This window comes from Polistes fuscatus, unplaced genomic scaffold (assembly GCF_010416935.1).
Source record: "Polistes fuscatus isolate 324 unplaced genomic scaffold, CU_Pfus_HIC Scaffold17, whole genome shotgun sequence".
Classification (NCBI taxonomy): Eukaryota; Metazoa; Arthropoda; class Insecta; order Hymenoptera; family Vespidae; genus Polistes; species Polistes fuscatus.
Window position 1 is genome coordinate 3,257,209 of NW_025113075.1, and position 12,420 is coordinate 3,269,628.

The following is a 12,420-nucleotide window of genomic DNA, read 5'->3' on the forward strand; positions in this document are numbered from 1 at the left end:
AAATAATATATAAATAGATATGGTAACAATATTGATGATGATAATAATAAAAATCAAAATAATAGTAAAATAATTTTACCTTTCTTTATTGGTCTAAGTTTCCAGTCAAATATAATTACTTAATTTCTTATAAAGTAAATAAATTAAATTGTGTATAAGAATAAGTAAAATATAGCTACTTGGTTCTATGTGGTCATTAACCCTTTTCTTACTAAAAATGACTAATTAATCAGCTAATAAAATTTAGACTGACAATGAGTTAAAAATTATAGGTGAACGTAACATATCTTGATATCTTTATAGCAACCAACGTTCTTCTGACGTATATTCATATTTTCTATAATTTATTTTACATTGATTTCACACAACTTGACAAAGAAATGAATCGTTTGTATAATGTACGACTAAATACTAGATGTTATATTCTATGATATTGTATACACTTGTGATTGAATTGTCAACGACATTGTACTGTGCTGTAATGAAAGGGTTAAAATAAAAATATATCCTATAATATATTTACCCATTACTTAATAAATTCTAAGCATTGTATAGGAAATATATTTCTAATAGGAGTAAAAAGAGACAATATTATTTCACATGATATTTTAATAATATTGATTGATTGATAAATATTCTGTGCAACCAATAAAGAATGATATTATGAATATACGTTAGAAAATGTCAATAATGATTGAATCAAATATTGCAACATACTGTTAATCAAATACTGTGAACTGTTATTTGCAGGTCATAATTAGCATTGTTTCTATAGCAAATTGTCTTTACAATAATATCAATCCGCAAAGAGAGAAATTTTTATTTGTTGGAAAAATGATTGTTATATATAATCGATTAGTATATAGAGATGTGTAATCAAAAAAAGATTTTGGATAAAATCAAGTTTACATAGATGTAGGAGACCAAAAATTCATTTCTCTTAATTCCGATGGTCTTGCTTGGAAAATATTTGTCTGGGATGATGATTTCCCTGGTGTTTTTTCATCTTTCCCAATATATGTAAGATTTTGCGAGGAGATAGATTTTTTTCTGTTTAATGTTTTAGGCGGAGCAAGATCTATGCCACTGTCTTCTTCTTCCTCTATTCTTGAGGTTAGAATTTCTCGTGATTGACCTAATATACTAGCTAATATCCAGCTGCCTTGATATTTATCTCGGTCAGGAATAAAGGCACCAGTAAAATATCGATTTGAATGAACCTTTCTGCGTGCTTTTGGTGAACTATCTGGAGTGGTTATCGGTGAAGCCAATGGTGTAGCTGGTAAAGATTTACTTCCTTTATTTAGATTTATTTCTTCTTCGACCGGTGTCACAGAAGATTGTGGTTTGTTAAACTTATTAGACATCATTTGATTAGCTACATGAACAATGGATTTTCCACAAAGAGCTGGTTCACCATGAAATCCATCATCAGTTCCTTGAGATTTAGCTGGTTTTACGTTTCCAGTTAATGTTTTGCTTACTGTTTATTAACAATTTTATTTATATATTAAAAAATATTGAATAATTAATAATAAAAATAATAATAATAATAATAATAAAATTTTTCATTTGAAAGCTTACTTTTATTGATTGCATTCGGTATAAATGGTTGGCAAGGTAGCGGATGCTGACTAAAATCAATATTTTTCACTTCTTTGAACTGCGAATGCGTTTGCTTAGTGGATACAATTTGATTTGCAGAGGCCGTAATTGTACTTTCATTATAAGTGGTGTTAGTAGAAATTTGTGATTTTGGATATTGAATGCAGAAGAAGCCTTCGTCATGAGATGGTGGACTGAATGTACCTTCGTCAAAGTCGAACCTACAAAATAGAAAGAAAAAATATATGTACAATCCATTATATAGATAATTGGTTCCACGAAAACAGTGCGTAAATAGAAATTGTGTAAATGAACCATTAAAAGTCATTTAAAATAAGGATCCATTCCACATTCTCAAATATATATTTAACTCTTACTGGAATATAAAAATAAGTTTACATGATTACGAAACAAATTACACTGGAAAATCTCTGAATTTATATTTTCACATAACGCATCATGATGACACATTGACTCTGATAGTTAGAGCACGTTAAAGTGAATCTGTGTAAATGTGGACTGCATAAATAAGAGTATTACCATATATGTTTATTTAAATCTAAAGAATTATTGGTGTATTCTGGAGATCTAGTTAAAAATTTTTCAAATCATATTGGAAATCAATATTAAAATTAATGTGAAATGAGAAACCAAATAGAGATAAATATTTAAAAGAACCGAAACTATTAAATGATAAACTAGAAGATCCTGAATCTAATTAATGAAAGAGTTTCTACGAGTTATACGATACTACTGTACTTTATGCTGTGTCCTCGATATCTTGGCAGTCGTTTGTATGTGAATCAAATAGTCACACAATCATATACATTTGCATACGCACGTGCGTGTGCGCATATACGATGCGCGCATGAGAATTAGTATGCGTATAGATCATTCGTCATATAAAAATAATTAATGTTCTTATAATTTACTACTAAGATAAAAGTGAATAGAAAACTGCATTATAAGCGCTAATGTGATATTTTTTCATCATTTCCTTTTATCGTTATTTACTTTTGTATATTGATTTATAGATTTATTTGTAATGTAAACCTGTGTTTAGTATAATTGAAAAATTATAAACCAAATATAATAGTATGCATAAAATAAACTGTAAATGTTAGAGGATACATTTAAAAATATTAAAAATATCAATAAAAATGCAGTACATTGAACTTATAATCTTTAATAAGTTTATTATACCAGAAAAAAACTTATAAATTAAATAAGAGAATTGTAATAGCAATTCTAAGAAGATATGATATATTATCTATTAGAATTAAATGTCTAAAAATATAAGATCATGTGATAGATGCCTACTACACGGGCCAAGATTTGTATATATACCACTAGATATATTTTTGACAATGCTAAAAGAATCAAAGTATATATAAAATTCTTATAAAACATATTAAACTTTTATATTAAATTTTTAGTTAATATATACCGTACCGAATCAAAGTATTGATTTAGACTAAATTTGCCTATAATTATCTTCTACCATAACATTATGAGTAACTATTTATCAAACACCCTGTATTACCAGCAACATATAAAGGGAGCGTCACGAGAGACATATCACCTGAATATCTCATTTATTGACAATTGTATGAAAAAATTTCAAAGGAGGAAGTTGCATAATCATTATATTTTCCTTCTGCGACAAAGCAACTTTTTACTTTGAAATTTGTTGTCAACAAGAGATAGTCAGGTGTCTTACTTCTCGTGATTCTACCTGTATATATAATAAATGTTTATTTAATATATAATTATAATAATAAATTCTTAACATTTGATAATTATTCTTTTTACTAACCTGTTGTCTACTTTTCCTTTTATCCATCGAGGAAGAGATATACCTGCATTTAGAGATCGATCTTGTTGTCTTGATGAACCCATTTTTCTGTAGCGTATGTCCTTTTATCTGTCTATAATCAATCTTCAAATAGTTCGATAGATTTCTATTCAAATTTCTAAACCTCCTATATGATCCTTCTTTAACAAAACGATAATATTTAATTAGCATTTTTTTAAGTACGGAAGTAAGTTCATAATTAACTATCAATGTTATAATCTTTTTTTATGCGTTAGTTGTATTGTCAAATTTTCAAGCATTAATATTTGTCAGTTTCCTCTTGTTATGGTTGTACACACACACACACACACAGACAGACAGATTTGAGAATGTTAGATTGATTATATTTTATTTATCATGACATTAACAATATTTGCTTTCGAATAGAAAAAATAGATAATTGTTCGCTATAGTTTCTTCATGTAAATGTAAAGTAGAAAAGTTGTTGTAAATATCATAATAAACCAAATTTAAACAATCTAGAATGTTCAAACCTGCACAGATGTAATAAAAGAATTACAAATAAGTCACTCGTATACTAATTTGATAAACTCTACAAAAGAAAGAGTAGAAAAAATGAAAAAAAATTGTTGTATCATTGTTGTTTCATTTATTATTAAAGAGACCACAAATATTATTCTTATTTAATAATGTCAAGCCTAATTACTAAAGAAATTTATTTTATAAATGCAAAATGTTAAATACCGATCAAGTGATTTGATAATAAAATTTTAAATAATTCTAAAAATAAAATAAATTGTTTTGATCTGTGAATCATTCAATGCATGACGTCTTGACAATATAACCAACAACAGAAACAATACACAAGATTGAAGATGATTATTAACTTACGCTTTTAAATATAATATTGTAATCTATGTAAATTAGTACAGTGAAGCATCGATTATCTGAACACATTGGTAATCAGAATGATTGTTTATTTGAGTATAGAATTAATTATGTGTTTATACATCTCAGCTATATATTATATTATTATAATAATATATATATTATGTTATTTTTTTTTTGAATTTTCATTTATACGATGAAAATTAAAACAATCCCATAATAAAAAATGTCATTGGATTATCGAAATGAGCACCTTCTTAAAATTAATAAAAACATATAGTAATATGATGAAAAGTGTTATAAACGATACTATTAGATGGTCCCATGATAAATAATAACTTTATTTAATCTTGTCTGAATTTATTGCTTTCATACATATAGATTTCATTTATTCAATAAGTATTAAAAGAAAAAATTTGATATCATTGTATTTTTAAAAATGGATGAACATAGATAAAAATAATCCAGGTTTTGAAATTATGAATGACGATGATATTATTCCACTTTTGCTTGGGACAAGTGATAATACAAAATTCAATATAAATGAAAATATTATGGGATATAGTAGCATTTCAACACAAAGCGAATCTGAAAATGCATTGATTATAGTCTTGGAATGGGCAAAAAGTCAAAATGAAATAAATGCTATATAAATGATTATGTTGAAGGGAATTCACAATTTGGCAATAATACTAAGACCATCTAATTTTTGATATTACACTTTTCTTATTATTAGTTGTGTATTCGTTTATTTATAAATCATTTGGATTAAAAAATTGTTTATAAATTTTTAATCGATTTATGACATAATTAGAAATTCAATTCTTCAGACCGATTATTCAAAAAAAAAAACGGATTATCGAAATGATTTTGTCTTTCAATTAATTCGGATAATCGATGCTCTACTGTATAAGCTTTTTGATTTCGAACTATTTTCTAAACATTAAATTTAAGGAAAAAATCTTTTTTTACTAAAATTTAATAGAAAGAAATTGAAAGATCATTGTTACCGTTAAAATGTAAAATTCGTTAATTTGTGAAAAAACCAGAGTTATTCGTAAAAAAAATATACTGACCTAATAAAGTAGGAGAAACAGCAGAATTATATTAACAGTAGAATTAATTATTTTAAATAAGTAATATAAGAATTCTCTAGAGGAGGATAGTTCAAATATAAAATTAGAATTTGATCCGTAGATTAGATCCGATAAAACAGTACGCTTAACAAAACATTTGTTTCCAAAGTACAGGAAGAAATAAGAATGGATAACTAACAAGCATTATTGTAAAAAGAAAAGCATACTTTAAAAATGGATCAAATTTCAATTTAATATTTTCATTTCTCGCCTCTTTTGAATTCATGCGTCACCTCGTTATCTCATAAAATAACTAATTTAACAATAAGTGTATAATGAAATTCTTTTTATATACTTTCTTTAAAATGCCTAGTTAAAATGCTAAGATTTTTCATGAATTAACTGAATTATACACTTTAACGGTAATATATATAAAAAAAAAATTATTTCTTAAAATTTAAATATTTTGGAAAAAGTATGTTGTAATGTAAGAGAATACATTTATATGCCTTTTATTACTTTAATATCTTTTGTTTGAGGCTAGGTGCATGTATTTATCAACATCCACGCAGTAGCATTTAATCATATGTTATATGTGTGACATGTATTTGTCGTCATCCTTCTCGTTTCTTCCCGTTTCACACTTCACTCATAAACTTTTAATCCAATTTATTATTATTATTGTTATTATTATTATTATTATTATTATTACTGTGTGTGTGTGTGTATATATATATATATATATATATATGTATATACACAAAAATACTAAAGTAATATGTAAAGCAGTTTAAGCCATTTGATAAACAAACAAACAAACAAATAAAATTATTAAAATAATATAGGCATATAAAATAATATATTAAAATATATAAATGCAAATTGTTCGATAAGTGTAAAAATTGTATTAATCCGCTGCAATGTTATATAGAACACGCCATTTTATAAGCATGTTTAGTAGATAGGTTTCATACCACTGGCTAAGCGACTATATATACAGCAATAAATATTAAAATGGGAGAAATAAATATAATAGAAAATATAAAATAATTATTTTGAATCAATAACTTACCAAGTTTTGTAGACAAAGATTAAAAAGTTGAACCATTATACTCATAACTGTAATAACTCGTCGCGTCTTCTAAAATGTTGTGGTCAATTTATAGGTAAAGTGTTCATGAATATTTCGATGAGTAATGTAATGTGATAAATGCTAGATGGCACTGGTTAAAAAAACACAAGATAGAGTATTATCAGAAACTTTGAATGTTTATTGATTTTGTTTACATTCTATGTAAACACCGAGATATTTATACTGTTACGTAATACCGATAATAAATTAGATATAAAATATACTTTGATCTATAACAATAATAATAATTTTGATTAATTTGGTATAACTCGATCGATAATATTTAAGTCGATAAAAAAGAATACAGAAATACATTGAAACTCAGCATTAAAAAGTTGGCATAGAACCTCAACAGCTGAAAAAAATGAATAAGTGAGCTAAAATGCTAAAAAATTGCTAATTTAAAATCCATAATTGTTAACTTTATTAATTAATTATTTAATTAATTATTAACCCTTAACGCTCTGCACGTTTTTGTACCACTGCCTACCAGCAACTGCGGCACATTTTCGCAACGAAACGAGTATGAAAAGGAGTCTTATTTTAAGTGAGAAGAATTACACGTGCTTGTGAATATTTTTGATTTTATTTATTTTATACATATGCACCTTCTTCTTGTAAATGAAAAATAAATTTAAAATTTTTTTCTTTTTTTTTTTTTTTTCCTAGTCATGCTAAAAACATTGGGCTCCACAGCGGAGCCTACGGAGTTACGAAACAAATGACGGATGACTCCGTAGAGGAGCCAACGGGCGCTAAGGGTTAATAATTGAAAAAACAAAAATGTTTTTTCTCATTTCTAAGCAAAGCAATGAAGTTTTTTATTGTTTTTCGTTTTCAATCAATTGCTTACTTTTTATTTGTCCGGCTCCTCAACTTTTTTTTATTAAATATTTTTTATTTATCGTAATTAGTTGAAAACAATTATTACACTTTAAATAAAATTATGAAATTGCGACGCCATGAAAGGGAGATATGTTATACGCATGCGCAATCACAAATTCAAGGCGCAAACGCACTTTGAAAAAATATATTATAAATATAATATACTTTCCTAAGCCGGTATACCTAACTAAGCCGGTTTGTCTTTTGACATTTGATAACATGCTTAGAAATATGTGAAATATTAATCATTTTAATACTTTGCCTAAAAACAAAAAGTATTCTATACTACATCTATCTTTTATACATAACTATATAATAATAATTATTAAAATAATTACATAAAAATGAAGATATTCGTTTTACAAACGTATGAGCCATAAATTTTTTCAACATACACTGCATTTTATGAATGCAAGCTTCTCACAAATACACGGGTATTTCAAATCGTCAGATTTAACAACAACCTTTGAGATTTTTCTCTATTTGAATGCCTTAAATGACTAATTTTTAAAATATATGTATAAATGCATTTCTGAAGGCACACACACACATGTTTATACACTGAAAATTAAATATAATTATTTATATTTTATTACAGTATAACTATACTATATATACTATCAAAGAATACTGTATTCTTTGTCAGTATTGTACCGTCATCTCGTTAAGTATCTACTATTATTAACTATATAAATTATATACAAAATATTTTATGTGTTTAATAAATCAGAAATTTAAGTAAAAATATTTTTTAGATTTACTTTTTTTTATTGAATCAAATACAATATATTTTGTCATTATTTACGAAGTTTCCATGGCAGCCGTGGTATCTTCTGTATACTTGCCCTTATCCTTACCCAAAGCAGCAAGCCTGCCTTTACCTCTTCTGTCTATGATCTTTTTCCTATCCTTATCCATTTTTAACTTGACAATCACAGTCTAAAACAAAACCATGTGGTACATAGATTAGAAATATGAAGATAAACTATGAGAAATAATTTATTTAGATAAATGTCGATCAGTGCCAATGTATCTGCAATAACTAGACCAAGAAAACGAATGAGCACACATTCAAAAAAACTTTGAATGCATACTTATAAGTTTAACTATTTGTCCAATTCTCTGAGAATGGTTTGGTTCATCATTTGTAATAACGTGTAATTTTAATTATATACATACAATATTAAGAAAGTAATATATTACCTTTGAAGGATCAATACCGACATATACATTAGCGGTATTAGCCTTTTCCCTCTGTATCCGTTCAATAAATATAATAAATTTTTTTCTGTAAACTTGAACTACTTTACCAACTTGCTGACCCTTATAGTGTCCACGAACAACCTAAAAATTAGATAATATATAATATATAATATAAATCAACAATTTTTATTATTCTAATTGATATATATATTTGTAATATTTAACCTTTTATACTCCAATTATTCCATATAGTAGCTGATCAACAACTACAAGTTGCTTTTATCTTGCACTGTGCAAATAAGAAACAATATTAACGAAAATAGAATTATTGAAAAGTTAAAATTAATAGAGCAAAACAAATGCAATAACGAAATTAATATATTTTTTCATTTTTTCATTTTAAGAAATTGTGAAAGAAAACTAAAGATTACATCATTTTCAACTACAATGTTTCAATAATATAATTGGAGTGTAAAAAATTAAACGTTATAATTATATTTTGTTAATCCTCTTGATATGCCTATGTCATTTACAAGTATATATCATTACGCTGTACAGATACTTGCATTGCAAATAAGATTCTAGTATACGGGTCAGTTACAACACGAATATAAATTTTATCAAAAAGACAAAGGATGAAATATATGCTAAATATCTATGAGTAACTATATAGTAGTCACAATTAGTACGTAGAGTGTTAAATATTGGATTATATAGTCACTGGTAGTATCTCGAAAGGTTTAATATAATTTATTAATTTTATCCTGCATTCACATAGTTAACAATTATATGCTTTACTAGTGAACTGTAAAATCATTATTTCTGGAACTTTATAAATAACATATGAAATATAATTTTTAATGAATATATTAAAGAAATTTAAAGATAGACAATATAGTATAAACATTAAATAATGACGAGGAAATTAACATTTTGTGATTGAAGTAATTAAAAATATATTATTTAAAATTGACTAACCTGGACTTCATCATCTTTGCGTATAGGCATTGATCGCACGTTGTATTTTTGTCGGAGTTCTTTCGAAAGAGGAGCAGACATTAACCTTCTACGTATATGAGAAGGAGCGGTGAAATGACGCTTACGATTTTTCCTTCGTGAGGAAGATATTAACTTGTTGAACTTCATTATTTTTTCTCCTGTTAAATAAAAATATAATGAAGAAAAAATTTATAACAAAAGTATTTACTATAAAAATGTAAAAATAATATAAACATTATATCTTAGATTGATAGAAAATTATGTATTCATGTAATGAAATAAATAATACTATTTTTAACTGGTTTATATATTACTGATTCTTATTTTTGTGAATAAATAATATCTTTACACTTATTTTAACGTGATTTTATTAGATTTCTACATATTACATTAACCTACCAAACTCCAACAACGCGTACCAATAGCGGAAGAACGTTCTATCTCCGGAAAAGTATATAAAATGAAACTGAAAGATATAATACCTAGAAAGGAAAATTACACATTTGTAGCGGACTAGGGGAATCTAGGGAATATCCCCCAAACTGCACATCGTACCAAGAGGCGAACGGTCGCGTGAAACCGCGTGCGATAGAAGTCGAGAGAAGTAGTTAAAAAACGAAAGAGATAATATTCGAAAGACTAGTAACAGCAATTAGAGTTTCTGGTGAGAACAATAGTTTATTAAAAATATATAGGATAGAAATAAAACATAGTATAAATATATAGGATAGAATAAAAACATTTCAAAGTTTTTAGTAACTTCTATTAATTTTGAAATATAATAAACTAGCATAAAATATAATAAATAATTATTATCTATAATCACACACAAAAATATAAGGAATCTGATAATGATATTAACAAAGTGTTTTTTTATTTCAATTATTTAAAAAGTAATGTAATTATATAACATTACCTTTTTTTTTTTGACCATTTTTGGACACTTTCAGCTATTTGTGGACTGGGTGGAAAACAGGTTTGGATACGAGCAATCAAAATATTAAAGAAAATCATTAATTAAAAAATAATTTGACTTTATTATCTTTAATAATACTAATAGAATATATAAAACAATATTGAACACATCAGAAATAATGTAGTAACTTAAAAAGTGGATTATTTTATCTATTCTTTTGACATAACCTTCATTTGGTGGCAGATGGACAGCAGTCTTAACCATGTTGAGGATTTTTAAATATATCTATTTTGGTTTCTAACATAAGTCTTTTTTAATATTTGCGAATAATGTACGAATACGATGTTCAGTTATAATTATATATATATATTAATATCAACGTAAGTAAATCGGTGCATATATCCTTCCTGCTGCATCAGCACACATTTCCTCCTTTGACCAAAAATGAGTAATACTAACCAAGAATTCGATCAAATACTTTGGTATTATACTAGATAAAAGACTGATGTGGAAAAAATAAAAAAGATTTATTGGCTCACTAGTAAAGCATAATTTTCGAGACCAAGCTTGCTGTCTATAAAGTTATCCTAAAACCTATATAGACTTATGGAATTCAACTATGGGGAATCATTGGTAACTCAAACATTGAAATTTTACAGAGATTCCAATCAAAAACACTTCATAATATTTGCAATACCCCTTGATATGTAACTAATAAAAGAATCCATAAAGATCTAAGAATTTCTACAATAAAAGAAGAAATTGCAAACTTCAGTGAACGCTACAACTTCTGTTTAGCCAAATATTCAAACCCTCTAGCACAAAATCTGCTAGAAAATACTGATTTAATACTTACAAGGGGAACTTACACTGGGACCCCCACAGATCTTAACGAGCTTTGATATATTAGTAGTATACTTTTAGGGTGTTACCGTGGTAAAGGGTTTTTTCAAAATGCGCAGTCGTTTTTGAGAAAAAAAGTTTTAAAGTTTTGACTTTTGTTGTATATATATTTAAATTATTTTAAGTTTGACTGTATATCAAGTGACGCGATAGCGTCAGTAGTAGCGTTCTCGCTTCTCGCGCGGTTAGTCAGTGTTCGATCCTTCGTGGGGAAAGTTTTTTTTATTAATTTTTTTCTTTCTGTTTTCTAATTTTTTTTTCATATTTATTAATTTTTATATATATACAGGAAAGAGAAAATTATTTATTACAAAAAAAATTAGAAATAATAAATTTTTTAAAATCTTGCGCAAATAATAAAGGAAAATTGATTACTTGAATTACAGTTAACATTTTATTTTTTAACAGGTATATAAAAATAGATAAATCTTTAATATACTAACAAATAACATTCGTATATATTCTAATCATTAAAAATTTCATGTAGATATAATATTAAGTTCATGCCTTATTAAAACCAAATGAAAGAGAAATATTTTTAAACGTTCATCAGGTTTGTTTTCCAACAGATCTTTTAAAAAGTCGTTGTTTATGTAACAAGTCATCTTTCATTAATTGCGCGAGATGTGAAAAAATTTATTGTTTTGAATGCTTTTAAAATAACTATCACTCTGGAACCTGCGTGTATTAAATAATAATAGATGTAAAATAAATGTTAAAACTCGTAGATATAAAAAAATTATACATGAAATTGTTAATGAATAGAATATATACGATTGTTATTTGTTAGTATATTGAAGATTTATCTATTTTTATATACCTGTTAAAAAATAAAATGTTAACTGTAATTCAAGTAATCAATTTTCCTTTATTATTTGCGCAAGATTTTAAAAAATTTATTATTTCTAATTTTTTTTTGATTAAATAATTTTCTCTTTCCTGTATATATAAAAATTAATAAATATGAAAAAAAATTAGAAAACAGAAAGAAAAAAAA

General features: G+C 25.9%; 2 protein-coding genes and 1 long non-coding RNA gene across 5 annotated transcripts; 1 reads left to right on the plus strand and 2 right to left on the minus strand.

Annotated features, from left to right (window-relative positions):
* Positions 1-70: 70 nt before the first annotated feature.
* Positions 71-6,705, minus strand: LOC122515379. 3 transcript variants are annotated; one of them, XM_043632703.1, is made up of 4 exons: positions 6,458-6,705; positions 3,422-3,533; positions 1,585-1,826; positions 71-1,483 (listed from the first exon to the last, which is right to left on the minus strand). In XM_043632703.1, exons 2-4 carry the CDS (start codon positions 3,502-3,504, stop codon positions 906-908), a joined length of 903 nt encoding a protein of 300 aa, XP_043488638.1. In that variant the 5' UTR covers positions 3,505-3,533; positions 6,458-6,705; the 3' UTR covers positions 71-905. The 3 variants fall into 3 exon arrangements, with proteins under 3 accessions (XP_043488638.1, XP_043488637.1, XP_043488636.1); XM_043632702.1 differs by having other exon boundaries at positions 3,422-3,597; positions 6,458-6,704; XM_043632701.1 differs by having other exon boundaries at positions 3,422-3,600; positions 6,458-6,704.
* Positions 6,706-8,149: 1,444 nt separating this feature from the next.
* Positions 8,150-10,064, minus strand: LOC122515380 (60S ribosomal protein L26). The gene is made up of 4 exons (XM_043632704.1): positions 10,004-10,064; positions 9,584-9,762; positions 8,606-8,746; positions 8,150-8,341 (listed from the first exon to the last, which is right to left on the minus strand). The coding sequence occupies exons 2-4, from the start codon at positions 9,749-9,751 to the stop codon at positions 8,204-8,206; spliced, it is 447 nt and encodes a 148-aa protein (XP_043488639.1). The 5' UTR covers positions 9,752-9,762; positions 10,004-10,064; the 3' UTR covers positions 8,150-8,203.
* A 113-nt stretch (positions 10,065-10,177) lies between these two features.
* LOC122515381 lies at positions 10,178-11,289 on the plus strand. Its single transcript, XR_006303249.1, has 2 exons — positions 10,178-10,268; positions 10,555-11,289. It is a non-coding gene; the product is annotated as an uncharacterized LOC122515381 (long non-coding RNA).
* Positions 11,290-12,420: the final 1,131 nt, after the last annotated feature.

Coding starts and splice junctions, on each gene's coding strand:
- LOC122515379 (XM_043632703.1), bottom strand. CDS start 3,504: ATGGGTTCATCAAGACAACAAGATCGATCTCTAAATGCAGGTATATCT. Junction 1,827..3,421: donor AAAGGAAAAGTAGACAACAG/GTTAGTAAAAAG, acceptor TCTATTTTGTAG/GTTCGACTTTGACGAAGGTA. Junction 1,484..1,584: donor ACCGAATGCAATCAATAAAA/GTAAGCTTTCAA, acceptor GTTAATAAACAG/TAAGCAAAACATTAACTGGA.
- LOC122515380 (XM_043632704.1), bottom strand. CDS start 9,751: ATGAAGTTCAACAAGTTAATATCTTCCTCACGAAGGAAAAATCGTAAG. Junction 8,747..9,583: donor GCAAAGATGATGAAGTCCAG/GTTAGTCAATTT, acceptor TCTAATTTTTAG/GTTGTTCGTGGACACTATAA. Junction 8,342..8,605: donor TCGGTATTGATCCTTCAAAG/GTAATATATTAC, acceptor GTTTTGTTTTAG/ACTGTGATTGTCAAGTTAAA.